Here is a 19929-nt window from a genome sequence, read left to right on the forward strand (position 1 = left end):
AAGCAACACTCACTTAATTTTGCTCCAGGAACAGCTGGAGGCTTGAGTTCTCCCAGTCCTTTATTTCTAAAAGCCACTTGCAGCACATTCACAGCTTCAAAACAGCCAGAAAAAGTGTCATTTCTTACAGTGCCTCTTTGTTATAGCCTCGTCCATGTTTAATATAAAATACTTTAATTATATATGTTTTTAAAAGCCATACTCATTTCAACAATAATTAGACTCACCAGCCTTGAAGGAGTTTTTCTCAATTTCATTAAATGTTCCAAAGCTTAGGTCCACTTCCTTAAAATAAATATTGACATTACATTTGTTAAAAATAATAATCAATAAATGTATTGTTTGCCCTAGCATTTCTGTTGTAAAAATATAAGCATCTAGAGGAGTAAAAAAAACCCTGAAGTCATAAATGTTTAAAACAGCAACATTATTTCTTTCTTTCCCATGGTTACTAGTCAATTGTAAAGGACATTAACTATTGTCAGGGCCCAAGCACGATATCATCAGCCTTATGTCGTCATAGTAAGTGAGAGCCCCAACAATAGGCTCAAAAAGTCACAAAAATGAACAGACCGGTTGAATCTGCTGCCATTAGGATGCCTTATAGATTTTGCTGCAAAGCTCATACGAACTTGTATGCAACATATGCACACGAAACCCGCAAAGTACACGGTTACTGCTTATTGAAAGCATCAACTTTTCTAACGCACGTCATGGTCTCTACTCAACAGGAAGTCAGTTATTTTGGGTCGTTTGCAAAATCTACCCAATGAATTTTAATGAACTCCTTCTAGGGAATTTATACAATTGCCACCAAATCGGGCCTATATGATGTACACATACATACTATTCACTGAGGATGCAAAATTATGGAGGGATTTTTGACATCATCAATAGGTCAGCCGTGACAACACCTTAAACTTATGCCAGAAAGTGGTTATTAACTGTGCGACAGCACACTGCAATACTTTTTTTCCAGCATCTTTGCATGTTCCCATTAAATACATGTGGCCACTGTCTTTCGGTTGCCCCTGGGTAGCGATGGCGCAGGGTGTTTCGTATATTATTAAATCTTACAGTTATATAGTGCATATAATGTTATAAATAAATAGAACCAAGTCTGTAAGTGTACTTGAAAGAGGCCCCCAAATATTCTGTAATAACTCACTAGGACGAAGAAATCTTAACAAAACCACGTACAATGTGCTACTCAGTATATGGAGCTCTCGAACACGCTGGGATGCCCCAACGTACAGTAGGACCAATAAACGGTGCAACGGCTATCTGATGCCGACCTTAACACCGTATCCCTTTGCGTAGTCACTTAACTTTTTATCAAGATGGTGGTATATAGTAATGAGTGGTGCATCTTCATAGGGCGAACCTAAAGGGTCACCAACTCGTTTAAGCAATGTCAGAGTGAATTTAGGAAGAAATATGGTGTTCCTTACATGCCCTGTGTTATTCAGAGGATGGTAAAGAAACTGGAAATGACAGTATCATTGACCATTTCTCATGGCGAGGGCCATCCGAAAATGTCACACGACATGCAACTCCGTCTGAAGCAGGAGTGGGAGGTCTTATTCAGCTCAAAGCAAGTGCTATGGAGAAAAGAGTTGGATACCGTCACTGGTTCCAAGTATGTGGGACAAAGCGTTGCGTCAAAATGAGTCAGGCAGAAAATAGAGATCATTGCAGCATCACATACAGGTATGTAACATATTTCTTTAGGTTCAGATTGCTTCAGCATAGGATTAGAGTTATTACAGAATATTTGGGGCCACTTTCAAATGAATCACCCTGTACAACAACTCATTTAGATCACACTTAAACAAAACCTACTTTCTGCATTTTTTTATATTTACAGCAAAAGGAAAAATTCAAGTGTTCCCACCCGCAAACTTGTATTAGGATTGATTTTCTCTGCCTGCTGCGCCAAGTCCATGACAAGAGCCTTCTGCTCAGAATCCTCTTTGCTCAAGGAACCATGATGGGCCACATCCTACAGAAAGACAAATCCAGGGTATTGCTGAATATTCACTCACTGCTCCCAACAGGCTCAATTGGCAATAAACTGTTAATTTCTATCAGTAATACTCACAAGATAAGCGAAAATATGAGGAAAACTTAAAAGATGGGCAATGGCATGCCTTTCTGGAAGCATCTTTTCACACAGCAAGCACATGTAAATGCATCTGGAGTAATGATTATTGGATGTAGTACATTTCACCACAAACTGCAAACCTGTTGATAGAACAAAGGTACAGCATGAATCCATGTACAGCTGTGACACAAAACTCTACCCTGAATACAAGGGCTTAAAAGTGAGTAAGTAATTCTTACCAAGCAGTGGAGACTTCCTTTCACAACTTTTAGAGTATGTCTGCACTGTCACACGCTTCTCAACTGTAATACACAGAATGAAAACTGGTTGACTATACCGCATCTATATACAGTAACCCCAGACACCCCAACAGAAGAGTTGAAAATAAGTAAATATAATGTCCAGTAAAAACGGGCAACAAGATACTCACCTTGAATAGATTTTTTCAACTTTGCGAAGTGTATCCCAATTTTTTCCATGACTAGAAAAGTAGATAAAAACAGGGCCCATTATTTTTTTGGAAAAAATAAAAAAATTAAAAAAAAAGCATCTCTACTTTGCTCTGACGGACAGAATTAATCAGAATTCTTACTTTTGTCATAGGCCAGGATCCTGAGATCTGTAAACAGCTGGCGTGGAAGTTCACACACCTGAGGATTGCAATCTTGAGTAAAAATGTCCATCATGGATAATCTTATATTGATTAATTAATTAATTATTTATTATATTCACCTTTGTACAATGCATCTAAAAATTTTAAATATCATGAATTTTTTACTTCTGTACAATATAAAAAAATAAAAAAACCTCATGTTATAGATTCATTGTATATAAAGTGAAATATTTCAAGAATTAAAAAAAAATATTTCTTTTGCTTTTAATTTTGATAATTACAGCTAACAGCTTATGAAAATCAAAAATTTTGATTTTCGAGTTTGAGTAAATTAATTATTCAGAAACTATAAACACTGTACATTTCTCTGGTTTAGTACACACAGGGTAAGACTGCTGTATTTAATTGTCCAGAAAACATTCAAGCACAAACCACAAGAAAGATCTGCGGCTGGATAAATATGCTGTCTTGAAGCATGTTCATGAAATGTTGACATCTTCAGGGAATGAGGTACAACTATTGTTTCTCCTAGTATCAGCCAGGAGATTTTAAAGCACATGCTTCCATTAGATGCAAATTTCCTTTTCCATCAAGACTTAGTGCCTGCTCACAGTTCCAATACTACCCACCAACTGGTTTGCTGATCATGATATTGCTGTGCTTGATTGGCTAAGCAACTCACCTGACCTGAACCCCCTTGTGAATCTACAGGGTATTGTCAAGAGAAAAATAAGAAACACCCGAACCAACAATACAGACGAGCTAAAGGCTGCGATCCAAGCAGCCTGCTCTTCAATAACGCCTTCATGCCATGCCACACTGATGCAGTAATTTGCCTCATTGACTTATAATGGGGGGGAAAAAAAAAAAAATAAAATAAAATACCATAGCCCTAACTTGGAGACCAAATTTGACTGATTAAAAATAAGCCATTTTAAGACATTTATTAATAGCAAATCTGATGTAGACTAAACTACACCATATTCCCTTCCATTACTTACATGCAGGACCATATTCCGCTTTCCCTGACGCCGTTCTTCTTCTTGTGCAAAATGGTCCAAATTCCAGGATCCAAGAAAAACAAAGTCTGGTTTGGAGTATGACTATTTAAAAAATAAAAATAAAAAAATAAAATTAAATAGGATTAACCAATAGCTCTTGATTTAAGCCACTCTCAACAAGCTGTGATTTGTTAGATGAAGTGCTTACAAAGACGTTGAAGTAGTGCTGAGTGGATGTAAGGTGAATAGATGCGGAGGAGACAGGGATGTTAAGCTCACAAGCATGGCAAATGTAGAATGGTACATTAATATCTACACTTTGCCTGTGTATAAACACAGTGATCAGTGACAGGCCTGGAAAAACACCACATACAAAATTAAACCAAGAGCAACTATAACATGAAAAACTGAGGTCATAATAAAACAAAGTATAACCGCACAGACTGACAATGGTAAACATGCATGTAGTATAGAGTGCATCAATCAGTAATAATTTTAATTTTTTTTCACAATTTTGTAAATATAGTTCCAGCATTGGACATGTTGTGGCAGCATGTCGTACATCTCACCTATGACCGGGCGAGACGACTGCTTGCCATGGCGGTTCCACATATACTGGTACAGTTTAATCTGAGGAATGGCTCCTAACCAAAGACACCAACAACAGGCCAGCTTTAGGTGTAAAATCTGTGTTGTCTGGACTTCATTTGTATATTTGCAACTTACAGTTGGGACCAAAAAAATTATTTAATGAAATGTACATACCACTGTACTGGCCTAGAAATAAAACACAGAACAAAAGAAGTCAATACCAATACCAAGCCACACCATAACTTGTTTTTTCTAAGGTTGTGATTAAAACTGATGTTTGCTAATTAAATGTTTTTCCCTTCTAACCAGGATTCCCTGGTAATAGTTCACACAATACAATTATGTTTTAAGCAACTGATACAAGTATTTTAATTAAAATTGACAATTACTGTAGGATTTTACCTGGTCCAAACAGCTCTGTGAGTTTCTGTAGGCAAAAACAGTAAACAATATTATTATTAATAGGTATTGTGGAATAACGTAATTAATTGGGGCTATGCAGAATCCATGGCATGGATATGTAAATTGTATTAGCTAGAATGTCTGATGCACAAGAATGTGCCATACGGTATATGGTATACATGTATGAACTGTGGTGGCTCGTGTGTCCAACGTATGTGTAGTGGAATTTGATCGGATATGATAAAGTAAGCTTTACCTAGTCAAGACCGCACCACCGATTGTATGCTCAAAGGGCACTCCAAATAGGAAACAGATGTGGGGGAAGCGTGTTGGAATGTTAAATGAACATTTTTGGGGGTTGGAGCATATATATATATATAAAAATGGGGAGACAGTTTAGAGAGTTTGCTTTGCAAACCAATTCCAGCTGTCATCATTTGATAATAAAAGCAGTGATCTTCGGGAAACAGAACCCGAGTGTTTTCTACCACAGCATTAACATAATTCTTATATTTAAGTGCCCGAAATTGCCCGTAGTGTGTGCATATATCTGCTCTGCGATAAAGTGGCACCCTGTCCAGGGTCTACACCGCCTTGTGCCCCAAGTCTCCTGGGATAGGCTCCCGGAACCCTCGATACAGAATAAAGCTGTGTAGACGATGAGTAAGTGATAAGTATATAAGGATGCGGTGCAGCACTTGACATGATGCGGGATATGTTTGGTGCCTTAATTCATAAACCTACAAAACATGCTTTAATCACCATTTATATTAGGAAAAAAAAGGAAAAACATCTATATCTGAGATTATTATGAAAAATGATTACAGATAAATGGGGGTGAAGGGGACAAACCAGCACACACCAGTAACATACTGTGCACATGTGGTGAAGGCAGAAGCCAAGAAACTCACCTGTTTGTGTTGCTTTCCTTTAATATGTCCCTTGTAGTTTATTATAAAGTCTAACGTCTTATCACATTCCTAGTGCAGACATAAAAAAAATAATATTAACTGAATCATTTTCAAAGTAGAAATTAGACAATTACTCATACACCTCCAGTGGCATGAAAACAAACCATAAAATTGATACAGGTTCATTTGTAAGTTATTTGTATGAATGGACAATAATATGGTACTTACTACACACATGACTTTGCATGGAGGGTCATCTTTAGTTTGAGTGGCAGGACCTTGTGGTACAAAATTAATAAAATTATATTTCTTTACTAGTCTCTTGTTTTACAAAAATAGTGTGGTGACCTCAGATATTACACAGAAACTTCCCTTTACCTGTTTTCCTTTTATCATGACAGAATAAAGAAAAGGAAGATAAAATCCAAATAATATGGGCAAAAATATGTAAAAGAGGAGGTTGGGCAGTCTTAAATTCCATACTAATAATCATTTCTAAAATCTAAAGTGCATTTTACCTCTAATATTAAAAATTGTGATAAGTCAACAATGCCAAAATGTCTACATGTGTTAGTTAATGTAACAGAGGAAACAGGAACGCCATGATACCCTTTTGTACTTTCTCTTCCGGTTGCTTTGCTAAAGTTTCAGTGGTCGCTGTGCTAGCAGGTGACTCATGATCCTCTGGAGCGAACACTACAGGACGTCAATCGCAGAATGAATTGTGTATCAACCTCAACAGGAAACAGAGTAGCTTAGTGAAACAAATAACAAGTGGGACTTACTGATCCGTTTTCCTGGTGTAACACTAACATTCAGTTCACTCAGATTTTTTTCTTTCACTATTCCCTTGAGCTTTTCCAGAGCTGCAGAAACAGACAATCAATTAGAATTTGAGTGTACATGAATAATGACAATATCACAAAATTGTAAAATGTTTAAAAAAAAATAAAAAAAATAATAATAAATTATAAAATTACACACCAAGAATTTTCACTAATAGCTACTTAGCTCAGACAGCATTTCGGGCAGATGCTTGCTTACATACAAGTCTATACTGACAATTGCAAAGGCCAAGGTGACAGGTGAGCATTAACTGACAATAACATGCATAACACATACGCAATATAACACAGGGCTGCATATTTGTATGACAGCAGCAAGTGACGAAACAATCATGCAAAAAAGACATTTTAATAAGACACTCAATTCTGTGCAAGTTAGGTAGAGCATAATAAAATCCAAACAACTTAAAATCTCTAATCTCAGTAACAAAATCTCAATTACAAAAAGTATCAATTTAAAACTTTTATTTAAAGGAAGGCAACATATGCCATTCTCTTATTATTTGCAGATTACAAAGAAACTGAAACCAATATACACGTTATAACACTGGAACACAGAGCTGGAAACTGCTCTCATTATTAATTCAGTGATAATTATTTCACCCTTCTTTCTCTCTGCAGAGTTCGAGCTACTGTATTTGAAGGCTTCTGTTAAAACTGCTTGAGTGAGGATCTACTTACAAGTTTTATCAGCTGAGTTTAAGAAGAATTTTTTATACTCTGATTATTCATGCTGCACCGTTTTTAAATGGTGAATAAGGTTAATCAGTTCTGATTTTCACAGTAATTACTGCATTATTTTCAGTGGTCTTAATTATTTTACCTTTCTTAAATTTTTCAAACATCATACATTGCCCCTGCACTGCATGTATTAGATGTTATGCTGTGGCTTTAGTTCCAAGTTGAAAAAGTGCAACTCTGAATCATGACTGCAACCAGTACCTGATTTAATGTCCTCAATGGGACTATTTTCTTACCGTTTGCAAAACTTGAGGTCTTAACGACTTTAAAACATTCCAGATCCACATGTACAGTCTAAAAATAAGGGCAAAATATTAAAAAACTTTAACTCAGCAATGTTACAAAACATATAAAAGTTTGAAAAAAAAACAAAAGAAAAAAAGAAGAAAAAAAAAAGAAACTAGACGCCAACATACATAGTGTCTTCAATAGAGAGAAAACATGATTCATCAGACTAGACCATCTTCTTCCATGGTCTAGTTCTGATGCTCAAACCCCCATGTAGCAACTATTTTTCAGTGGAATCTATTAATCATTGTTGCATCACATCATATTAAACAGTCATTCGCTCTTCCAAAAAGGCTGATTTAACAGCAATTACATTCATTAAAATTATATTACCTGTACTTCTGTTGATGGGCAGACGGTTTGTGCCTGCTTGGCCAGATTAAGAATCTCCTTTTGGAATTTAGTGGAGTAATTGCTGTAACTGCTCTTGGGAGAAACAAGTGTGGTTGGATGAGCAGCTTTCTTTAAGTGAAAAAAAAGTAGCAAAACAAATAACAAAAGCATGAATCAACAGTGCTAGACTGAAAACGAAATATATAATATATAACCTACCAAGTATTTTTTTTTTTTTTGCACTCATAAGCTCTTACCAGATACCAGTAAATATGATCAAAGCTGATGCAATGAGAGATGCTTTGATTGGCTGAAATATTCTTCTTGCACACAATACAAAGGTATCCACAGTATCCCTTGTTGTTTGGACAAGAGTACTCAATAAATAGGTTCAAGCCTGGGAAAAGAAAAAAACAAACAAACAAACACAGCCATCTTGAAGATCACAGTTACTGCAGGTCTTTACGATTTAGACTGTTATGCTCCAGTAGTCAAAGTCCTTCAGCTGTTCTATGCGTACACCTGTTTCCTCTTTGTGTAGTAATAAGATCTCCCGAATAAGGCCCTGGCATACCCAGAGCACAGCACTACACTTTTTCCCAGCCAGAAAAGTGAAATACTTGCCCTGTGCTCATGAGTAAGCCATGTATAACACAAGGCCACCTAGCAAAAGAAATGGTTGAACACTAGAGCTCTGAATGTCTATGATGAGAACTACCTGACCCTACTAACTGTGTCAAGATGTTTATTACTACTACGCATCCCTGATGATCTTTTGATTCTGTCCTGACTCGCAAGGTTTGTTTGTACCTGCTTTTGCAAATTCAAATCTGCTCCATCAGTCTACGTATTGTGTTCTCACATTATAGATGATTACAACCCCTTTCTATACTATACTATATTCAAAATGCTTATCCTTGTCCAGTGCTGTATGTGAAAAGTCATACCCAACAGTGGATTAGCTCTGGCAGGGTCAGTGATGTACTCCTGAATGGATTTTCTCCGGGGTATACCAGCTGGGTAGCAAAAAAAATAACAAATAACATATTTAATAAAATAACATATTTAATAAAATATGTTAAATAAAAACAACTTTAACCTTGGATATGTTCCATTAGCTTGTCTGTTTTCGATAACACTGCCATGACTAGGGAGCAAAGAAGGAAAAAACATGTTAGAACTATAACCTTTTGATCAATTGTTGAGAAATGCCAGAGAGCCTACTTTTCCACAAGTTCCCATTCCTGAAAAAACTATTTCTTTATTGTTAGAAAAATGAAGCTGGTTATAGAGTCCTGAGGTCTTAGACTTTCCTGTGGCAGAAAATAGCTTTACTATCAAGTTTCCAGCATACAAATGAGTTCCAACAAACATTGTCTAGGTACTAGGATATTAACACAATTGGCTATATTTTACCATTACTCATTACCAATGTGCGACTTGCAGCGACATGTTCATATTCTCAAAAGTTCATAACTTAAATGTTCGTATGTAGGGGACTTCTAGTAGATCCAATTTCTAGAAAAATATAGCATGTGAGACATGAAGTCATATAACAACACAAAGTTACCTTGATGATAGTGAAGTTTTTTGCACTTCCTCATTACCATCTTGGCCAGATCGTAAACCTGTACACACACATACACAGCTGTTTCACCCAAGTAAAGAACAAGAGAAATTTCTTTTTTGGTGTTTTTTTGTTTGTTTGTTTGTTTTACCCGTAGGCTACCAGGACCCTTGTTGTTGTATTCTTTTGTAGCATGAGACTGCAGATAAGAAAAGGCATCACTGAGCCAAGCAAATCGCAGGAACTCTGGATTTGTGGAGGCCTGAACCAAAAAGAAAAAGCATTCCTCAGACTGTCATTTAAACCAACTGGTATCTGGATTGCTCTTTGACCACAGGCACTCACAAAGTAATTGAAGTAATGCTGACCAGAGCAGAGATGCTCTACAACATCAGCAGTACTTAAGGCCTTCTCACACACGTGGCACAGGTACAAGGCACCGATTTTTTCCGGAGTAATAAACATGGTCACCATGTCAAAACCTAGATACAATTTTATATTAGTAGACAAACTCAAGGGATTGAAAAAGAAATGTACAAGTGAAGACACTCTCACCAATAATGGGATCAGTCTGGTTAGGGTTTCTCAAATAATCCAGGAAAATAAACATAGGAAAGTAAACTATGGGACAAAAGACACCATTAGTTATTTTTATATTAACATGAAATGCAAACATAAGATTAGATATGTTATAAGCATAAGATATGTAATATACACTGCATGCAGTAGGTATATAGTGTCTTACCTGGTCCCTTATGTACAGCTACAAATTAAGTGACAGAATTGGGAAAGAAAATTTATTATATTAAAATTATTTCAAATATTATAAATAAATAAAATTGTACTATTTCAGATGTTACATGTTTAACAGTGAAAGTGCATTTTCTCACATACACTGTGAATTGAGCTCACACAATGAACAGCAGCTGAGCTGTGTGGCCATAAACACACATCTTATGGCCAGATAATTGACTTTGGAGCAATAAAACAACCTCGTGTGGTTTGATTAGTCCAGACTGACCCTATTCCTGACCTGATGGATGCGTCAGGGTAACAACGGGATTAATGCACCCATCATGCATAGTGCACTGTACACGCCTGTGGACGCAGTGTTATGATCTGGGCTTGCTCTGTTGGTCAGGTCTAGGCTCAGCAACATTATGTGGAAACAAAATGAAATCAGCTAATGACTTGAAATGTGCTAAATGACCAGGAAATCCTTTTAGTGTATTTTGCCTTATCACAGGCATATTCCAGGAAACAAACTGTCATCCTGGGAGCATCAGGAATAATTATTTTTGAAATCATTTTTCCACACTTTATGCTCTTAACAAGGCTATAAGATCCGAGCCTGGTACTCCAACTCGTACAATTCTAAAACCTATTTGTTCTATTGCCACTTAGAGTGACTTTGGAGTGTGCTTCATTGGGCACACAGACTCATTTCCCTCAGATTTTAACTTGAGTCTCTGTGCATGTGCCTTATACTGATCTTCCACTGTGCTTGGTTCTGGTCCAAAGATGATGTGCATGTGATATGTAATTCCACATTTGTTCATTTTTTCTTTTGATGCTTTTCCAGGCGCCACTGTTTCTAGGTCTTATTTCTGTAATATTATGTTGGGTCTTATGCATCTTTTACTCTCTCCCTCTTTTTTTTTTTTTTTTTTTACTGATGTAATCCCAAATGTACCAGAAGCACATGCCTTTCCCTTCCATGCCTATATCTAAACATTAAACATGAAACAGCCATGTGTCTTCTGTATTTTTATTAGCCTTCACTTAGCATGTCATGCCGAAGAGCAGTTTCTCATGCCCCATTTGTAGATAGAGCTTTTCCTCTTAAATATCTTAGTTACATATTTCCTATTACAGATGTTATGCCCCTTTACATTAGTTCTTTTTATGATCTAGCTCTGTTAAACCTAATGCTGTCAATCGATTAAAATTGGTTAATCACATACATGGACGTGCCATTATCCTGGTAACTGCTCTGTGATTATGGGAAGCCATGAGGGTCAAACTTGAATATATGATTAATCTGCATTCAAATTATATATATATATATATATATATATATATATATATATATATATATATATATATATATATATATATATATATATAACACGTGTTAACGTTTCAAGATTAAATTACATTTGTTAATGCATTAATACCGACAGCCCTAAACATTTCCAGGTCTCTCAGGTTTATATCAGCTCTGTCTAAACACCTCTGCTTCCCCCCTCCTCCGCAGCCGGTTTGAACTCCTCTCAGCTAACATCTGTGTCCGTCCACAGAAATCATGATTCATGAGATTCAACTGCCCAGTGTTCTTGAGCCCGTGCCCACTGCATCCCTAGATTTCTTTTCTTGGCTGACTGATGTGGGACCCTACCCTTGAGACCCTGAATACAGGATAAGAGGTATAGACGATGAGAAAGTCAATCCATAATACACATTTATACACAACCACAAAATTACCTGTCTGAAAAAGTTTCGCCACTTCCTGTAGACAAAAAAGAAACAAATTTTTAATTTAGTTTAGTCATAGTGTTTATTATTAACTTTGTTAATGTAATGTTTGATATGAACTTAATTTAACAGTTATCCTACACTTCACTGTTAGTTTAGTTATTTGGCCACATAAAATGGCTAAAGTAACAATTTTTTTCAGTGTGGATTTCCTGCTGAGGCTTCTCGAAATGAAATTATAGCAATTTGGCACTCGTCCATACAGTTTTTTCACATTTTATTTTTCCAATTTTAGAACATGCAGCGGTACCTCTGCACACATATTTAATCCGTTCCGAAGGCAAGTTGTTAAGGCGAAATTTCATATTGCGAAACGCCTTTTCCCATAGAAAAACATGTAAAGGCAGATAAACCATTCTAGTCACCAAAAATATTACCAATTTTCAGCACTATTATCATATTTTTGCACATAAAAATCATTAAACATTAAATCTCAATTAACCTAAATTTATGATTCCACTCGGCACCAGCGGCTTTAAAAACTAAACTGAAAGGATCTACCCTTTCTTCTTGCTAATATTCTTAGATCGTACATCAAACCACATCAACAATTCCTCAATATTTCCACAATTTATTGCGTGCATGTGCTCCTAATATGTTTACTGTATGGTCATTTTTTAACGCAAATGTCAATATTCTTTAGGCTCTTTTTAGTCAAGTTTTTTCCTATGGAATTTTTACATGCTCCTGCAGCCTGGCTCACACCTGTCTTGCTGCACTATCCATCATCTTTTAGATTGAATCCATCTTTTTTTATTGAATATGATCCTAATATATATTGTTTAGTGTTTATTTAACGATATGCATGTTTATATGTATAAACTTTTACAGGAGGTGTTACTCTATTTGTAGAGCATTTGAAATATCCTGATGCATCACTAGCATACCTGTTTATGCTTGTAACTCCGGACATGACTCTTCAAATCCTTTATTTTCTCATACTGCACATTGCAGTTCTGTTTAAAAAAATAAAAATAAAACCATTAGAAATGACATTTCTAAAACAAATAAATTAAATAAAACCATTTGCTAGGTGATAAGCAAATACAATGAATTCTAACTGGAAGTTAGAATTGTTTTTTTCTTTTATTTTTTAACTCCACTCACACCTCTCAGGTGGACCAGGCTTCCTTTTGTTTGCTTGATGTGAAGCTTCTTAAAGAACTATTAACTTACCTGACAAATGAGTTTCATCTTGCTCGTATCAGTATCCCGTGGGATTTTTCAGTTTTACCCCAACGAATGCAAAATCTTATTTCCAAATTTGCATTTCAGGTTGCAATCTAAAAGGGAGAGGACATGGTTAGCTTTATTTACTGACCAGTCTTAAGAGATTTCTAGTATACAAAGTTGTACAAGATACCCCGAGGCAGACGAACCACAGGAAGCGCCGCCATATGAGGAATGAAAGAACTCATCGGAGTGGGAGGGAAGAAGGGAGTAAGAGCGAGGGAACATGTGAGGATTAACCATTAACATCCCAAAACAAAACAAAGAAAAAGTTTGAAAAGAAAAAAAAAAACGATAACAAGGACCAATTGTAACGGCACTACATCCACTCCACACGGTATCTTTTTTTTTTTTAACTCTATTTAACAATACTAATTAATAAACTATAATAACTTAAACTCTTTGGTTTGTGTGATAATTAGGCAAACTGAAGGTGGTAATATTGACCAAATGTTTTAAATGCTGTTAACTTGGATGCTCAAGGATAAAGCGCCAATACTGATCGTTTACAACCGTTGTATGGCACGTAAGGCATGACAGACTTATTTTCAGCTCTACTCAGCCACCAATCATCTAGGTTGCACCCTCAAGTATCCTCTCAAATGGCCAACAGAACACAAACCCTCCCCCTTACATCTGTGCCTGATAAAAAGACGAGATTGAGCAGCGGTCATTTTGTGTCAACAGTAAGATTCTAGCTTGACCTTAAACCTCCCCTCCTTTGCCTACGGATTCTAGAAGAAGCCTTACCATCGAAGATTAATCCCTCTTGATTTTTTTTTGTTCCATGCTTGTATATGGGGGAAAAATCCCTATGTTTTTTAAATGTTTTTTCGACATGTTCTGTTTTTTTGGCTGGAAAAATAAAACGATAGGGAATGGAAGAAAGAACCATCTTTTATTAAAACAAGGTAGTTCTTTCTTCTAAAAAGACATGGCTTATATAGTGATAAGCGTACATGTGGCATTTTTCCATTCCACCACAGTTACAAATTAACTGATGCAAGACGTTCATACCTACAGAGCAGTGAGCGCGGAGACAGTAGCCTTAAACGGAAAAAGCTGATAAGATTGAAATTTTAATGTAACCGGAGAGCATTTCGTTCCACCCCCGTACTTAAAAACATATAGACATAAGCATAAGAGTTTGCAGAAATAGTTAAAAGGTAAATCCTAAAAATAAGCTGATCAGCTATAATATGATCAATAATAGTATTATTATTTCAGGTTAAAGCCCACATACAGTACATGTCTGCCTGTCTTTCTGCCTGCCTAACTTAACACAAAGAAATAGAATTGTGTGAAATTTAATATATTATGCCCTGTTTACGCCAAGTTGTACTTTCTTCGTCAGCCAAATACTCCCCTGCTGGGTAATCAGAGAGTGAATCACAGATGTGAAATTGAAAAACCTTAAAAAAATGAGCAGGCCTCATCAACACTCAGAGGGTTTTCTCTTGTGCCAGATAAAGCAAATATTGTCATATTTCTGCAAAAGAATTGCTACTACTTTGCTGTTATTAGTGTTAAATTAATGTTGGGTTAGGTAGTATGTAAATGTGTTGTGTTTTGTATTTACTTATATTGTGTAAACTTTAAAACCTTTTAATATATTGTTTATTAGGGCCCCATGATATTCTTGTTCTTTTAAGGATTACTATTAGGGCCAAACAAAGCACTATGAAAGCATAGTGTGTGGGATTTTTGGGGTCTTAACACGTCACGCACACGACACACTCAAAAGGTCATGACAATCGACACACAGATTGGAAGCAGCTGCAATTAGCACACCAGAGCGGCAGATTTTTGACAAACAGTTTAACCGTTTAGTTGTTCTTTAATGTTATCCACCAATTTTTATTTTTTTTAGCTTTTAAATGCAAGACCCGGGCGGTGATGGCACAGGTGCTTGGGCCCGATCATCCTCAATAAAACGTTCTTCAATGTTAGTTATCCACCAATCTTTTTTTATTTTATTTTATTTTTATATTTGTTGGTTTCAGACACACATTCCTAAATTTCAGGCACATACCAAAGTATTGCCAAAGTTTTATTTAATTCTGGTACAGCTATTTTTGCATGATGCTCTGACAAAAAAAATTCTGAGACTGGTCCTCCAATGTATGAAATATAAAGATATCATTCTGTGTAAAGATTATCATTAGTGGTGCTTGCGAAGCAATATTTTTTTATTCTTCTCCTTCAGCACAAAAGTTTGGCACATAACTATTCCCGCACACATACATGTTATATATATAACTTATTTAATAATCAAATTCGTTTGATGTAATTTGTAAACCATAAACATATGACATTTATCTTCTAATATATTATTTAAAAGAGATTATGTAGGGGTTAATTGCCCCCGCCCCAAAAAATCCCATAGACTTAACATTGAGACCAACATCAGCTATGACGTCAGCTATAACTATGACGTGACAAGCAACGCTCACATTTTCTTCAGGAAATGTACCGCTCTAGTTTTATATGTAACACCACAGAACATCAAAGCTTGCTTCCATCACCCACCAACTCGGTCAGCCATGTTCTTCCTCAAACCTTAAAGTGATGCCTGGTCACGTGACTAAGTACCCTCCCCCCGCACACTTTTTAACTAGAGTTTAAACAACAATTAAGCATTTAGTCATTAGAATAACGTGATTCTTTGGTGGGTAACAATTATACCGAATAAATCTTGTAAAAAAAAAAAAAAAAGTGAAAGTTTTACACAGTCTAAGCTACTCAAAAAAACCAAAACAATCCCGGGAGTAATAAACACACATGTGCACGAGGACACGCCGCTACAAGCGCACGTTATATTATTTACACGGAGATTAAATACTTCAAAAGTTTAGCATGGAAACAAAGTAGCTCAATTCTCAAATAAAGCGAATTTCAAAAACCTTCTTAGGCAAAACCAATGTGACGTTCCGAGCAGCTGCAGGGTTTAAATCTGCGCGACGAGTGAAACCAACGTTTTTACGTGTTAAAACTACTCACCCTTCTGCTGCCGAATTAAAGAAATCCTCATTTACTTTGCTGAAAACCAAAACAAATAATAATAACACACACACGCGCTCTTAAAAGACCATAAACCTAGTGACTGACCCGTGTTTCACACCGACAGGAACTCAGCTCCGTCTCACACTCGCTCCTATCAAGACACAGGTCACGTGATCGGACCCTAGCTCTGCCCGTGCAGAATATTTTAATGAAAGAGTATTTAAGATAAATGACGTATGACGTATGAGTGAGGGATAATCAACAACGCATAAACATAATGAATGAGTATCATAATTGTAGAACGTTATCAGCTGCCATTGATGTACATGTATTGTTTTGAGTTGTTGAAAATAAGAGACAAGAAGTAAAAAGTTTATGCATGCATGGAAAATACAATGAAACCATATATAGAAACAAGAGAAAACTTAAACCCCTCCTGTGCTGAGGAGTGTTCTGGAGTTGTTGCTCCAATAAAGTATATCTTGGGTACCAAGAAACGTCTATTGTCGACTTCAAACGAAATAAAAATTTAATTGAATTATTTTTCTTTTACATGACACCCACTGTAAGCATATTTTACATAAATATACTTGTGCATGCAACAATGACAAAATGATAATAGTAATCAACAGAATCTTAGTTAAATAATATGGAGGTAAGGTGAGGAAAAACAGCTGGTGAGCCAAGGAAAAAAGCAGACGACATAAAGACAGGTCGTAAATCATAGTAGAAAGGAGATGAGTAATGATGCTCAGTTTACAGTGTGTACTGTTTTGCGTTGCATTTGATAAACAATCCCTAATCACCGACCCAAATAGGAAATATCTATCTGCAATGGACGAAACATTACCGGTGTCAAATTCTGTAAAGATCAGTACAACACTTACCTTAGAAAGTGTCCTTGGAAATGTAGTCCCCGGAATCGTCTGTTCTAGAATACTAAAGACTCACACCTGCTGCACCGTACGGGGGGTACTAACCTCGCAATGGGAGGCAGTCATTTTATTGTTTTATATTGCAATCAACTATAACTTCAGCAAATAAAACCGAGATGGATATGGTGAACATGGAATAACTAAGAGTTCAAAGGAAAATAAAAGAACACAAAGTCTTGTGAACTAAAATTAACAATGCATAGTAACACTGCCTAAGAACATTTTCGAAGTACAGCAGAACTCTTTTATACCCTGGTCCTGGGACTCATGTTCCAACAGCCTTACTTTACTAACCAATTAGCAGGTTCTAACCATATAATATACATACTGATGAACCAAGCTGCTCTATACTGCTTCTAACTAGACTTAACACTAGCAGCAGGATACATATTCATATTGGCTGGCTAACTGCCACACTATAACACGAAGTGCATGAACCGCAGTCATCACACTACACAGTACATGTACATCTTAGGTGTGAAGAACATGATAACTCTGATAACTGTCGCCCTGCAGATGTCGACAGCTTGTTTCTCCACACGTGCTGCAGCAATGTCCGAAAGATGAGTCTTTGCAGCATCTCCTCTCGCCAGGTCTCTGCACTTCTTCTTAAGCCTCCGTCTTCTCGCCAAGCTGCAACTCGCCCTGCTTTTTCATCTGACATATTTTCAGTGTCACTCAATACATCTCCTATAGTAAGCTGGGACATATGACAACTTAAAACATTGGTCTCTTCCACAACAGTACCCAACGTCATAGGGGATGGGTAATGACGCTCAGTGTACAGTGTGTACCCAACGTTCATGATGTAATAGTAACCCTAGACATGATGTAATCTCAGACATGATGTAATCATAAAACAGGATGTAATCTCAGACATGATGTAATCCCAGATGAAACAGGTGTTGGATACACGTGCAACATGTGCACCCACAGTTGCGCACACATGTCTAAAAAATAGCATAGACAAATAACCAAAACACACGAAATCATTTTTATGAATAATAAGTTTAATTAGAGTAGACAATAAGTAGTTGAGTTAAGCTGTGTGATAATGTTTGTGTGTGTGTGTGTGTGTGTGTGTGTGTGTGTGTGTGTGTGTGTGTTTATCAGTCCAGTCCCTTTTTGTTGAGGAGACGGATGGCTTGTGGAAAAAAAGCTGCTGCACAGTCTGGATGTGTGTGTGTTCGGTACCTTTTACCAGATGGCAGGAGTGTGAAGTGTGTGTGAGAGGGGTGTGTCCGATCAGCCACAATGCTAGTGGCTTTGCGGATGCAGCGTGTGGTGTAGATGTCTTCAGTAGAGGGGAGAGAGACCCCCATGATCTTCTCCGCTGTCCTCACTATCCGCTGTAGGGTCTTGCGGTCCGATATGGCACAATTCCCAAACCAGACAGTGATGCAGCCGCTCAGGATGCTCTCGATAGTTCCTCTATAGAAGGTGGTCAGGATCTATGGTGCAAGCTGGGCCTTTCTCAGTCTTCTCAGAAAGAAGAGACGCTGTTGGGCTTTCTTGTGTAGGGAGCTGGTGTTGAGGGACCAGCTGAGGTCCTTTTCTAGGTGGACACCCAGGAATTTTACAAGATGGTGGTTTGATGTTTTCCTCATGCTGGATGAGTTTTCTCCAGACCAAACATTTTCACAGTAGACTGATTGGCATTTGGAAATTGCCTGTGAGGTTCATTTCGTGTCTTAGCACTTTATACTTCCTTTCTCGATTATATTTTAGTAATTTCAGTAAACTTTACTATATAAGCTCTGTATATTTAACAATAAATCTATTTGATCTAGTAGCGATATGCACACATACAGTATGTGTGTATGTGTGTGTGAGTGTGTGTTCTGAAACCAACACAGCTTGTTTGCTGTCTGCTTTTGACAGTAAATTAACAGGAACTTATTTTATCCACCCTGCATGAATTTTAGCTGATATTCTTTATTTGATTACTTAATTCACCTTTACTAGAGTTTTCTTTGAGCTAGTCGAGTCACTGCAGGTGGAGAAGAGTTTTCAAGGTTTAAAGTGTTTATTGTCATATGTACAGCAAGAATTAAATTCTTCCTTTGCCATCTGCTAGCAGTTCAATGTGAAATATGCAAATGTGTAATATCGGTGCCAGCAGTAAGTACAGTATGTACAATAAACAGTAATATAAAACAGTACAGCTTTATAGTTGATATTATTTATTTTTTCTAAGTCAAAAAGTCACATTGTGTGGATTGGATTGGATTTTAGTTAAGAGACATGTTTTTATCAAGAACAATAATAACGTAATGTTTTTATCAAGAACAATTCTAAACCACAAGACTCGCATCTTCACCACAAGGCTCTTCATCAAAAAGTCTGACTTCTTCTTAATCACATTTATATTCTCTTACCCATGAGACATCCCCTACAGTCCTATGTGCTGCAACACTCATCCATGCTCTGTTTTAATCATACGTAATCCTCTTTTTTGCTGAGCATTTCTCATTTAACCACTTCCTTTTAAGCTGTTGCTTCATTTTTATCTCTTGGTTAACATATAGAATCTTGCTCATCTCGCTCCCTGCTTCATCCAAACCAGCTTCTGTGCAACGTGGCTCTCATTCTGATGCTACTGTATATCCACAGCACTAGTTACACATTTGTTTTCCATCTCCTTTTGCTTCTGCACATGCAGTCGCTCCTGCCTCTTTCACTTCCTGTTTTGTATGGGTTTTTTTCACCTTGTTTGACCTTTGGTTGAATTCTTCACCCTTGAACCAAATCTTTAATGTTATTCTAGTCGAGAAATTCACATGAGCTTGCACATATACAATAAACACTTAGAGGTTAAAAAAAAAAAAAA

General features: G+C 36.8%; 1 protein-coding gene across 2 annotated transcripts in view; it reads right to left on the reverse strand.

Moving 5' to 3' along the window:
• LOC128518483 (uncharacterized) overlaps window positions 1-16334 on the reverse strand; it is a 55878-nt gene extending 39544 nt beyond the window's left edge. For both annotated transcript variants that reach the window (XM_053491622.1, XM_053491621.1), the window contains exons 1-30: window positions 16270-16334; window positions 13108-13214; window positions 12819-12887; window positions 11881-11905; window positions 10142-10159; window positions 9952-10017; window positions 9742-9878; window positions 9548-9658; window positions 9400-9457; window positions 8929-8976; window positions 8777-8845; window positions 8087-8226; window positions 7830-7958; window positions 7445-7502; window positions 6408-6488; window positions 6232-6318; window positions 5851-5900; window positions 5623-5691; window positions 4712-4736; window positions 4484-4495; window positions 4288-4362; window positions 3927-4072; window positions 3719-3820; window positions 2697-2754; window positions 2535-2585; window positions 2344-2406; window positions 2102-2244; window positions 1895-2002; window positions 228-285; window positions 14-94 (exon numbers count right to left, since the gene is read on the reverse strand). In XM_053491622.1, the coding sequence (XP_053347597.1) occupies window positions 14-94; window positions 228-285; window positions 1895-2002; window positions 2102-2244; window positions 2344-2406; window positions 2535-2585; window positions 2697-2754; window positions 3719-3820; window positions 3927-4072; window positions 4288-4362; window positions 4484-4495; window positions 4712-4736; window positions 5623-5691; window positions 5851-5900; window positions 6232-6318; window positions 6408-6488; window positions 7445-7502; window positions 7830-7958; window positions 8087-8226; window positions 8777-8845; window positions 8929-8976; window positions 9400-9457; window positions 9548-9658; window positions 9742-9878; window positions 9952-10017; window positions 10142-10159; window positions 11881-11905; window positions 12819-12887; window positions 13108-13125 (2155 nt within the window). In that variant the 5' untranslated portion in view covers window positions 13126-13214; window positions 16270-16334. The remainder of the gene's footprint in view (window positions 1-13; window positions 95-227; window positions 286-1894; window positions 2003-2101; window positions 2245-2343; window positions 2407-2534; window positions 2586-2696; window positions 2755-3718; window positions 3821-3926; window positions 4073-4287; window positions 4363-4483; window positions 4496-4711; window positions 4737-5622; window positions 5692-5850; window positions 5901-6231; window positions 6319-6407; window positions 6489-7444; window positions 7503-7829; window positions 7959-8086; window positions 8227-8776; window positions 8846-8928; window positions 8977-9399; window positions 9458-9547; window positions 9659-9741; window positions 9879-9951; window positions 10018-10141; window positions 10160-11880; window positions 11906-12818; window positions 12888-13107; window positions 13215-16269) is intronic.
• Window positions 16335-19929: the final 3595 nt, after the last annotated feature.

The sequence above is a fragment of the Clarias gariepinus genome, chromosome 3, assembly GCF_024256425.1.
Source record: "Clarias gariepinus isolate MV-2021 ecotype Netherlands chromosome 3, CGAR_prim_01v2, whole genome shotgun sequence".
Lineage (NCBI taxonomy): Eukaryota > Metazoa > Chordata > Actinopteri > Siluriformes > Clariidae > Clarias > Clarias gariepinus.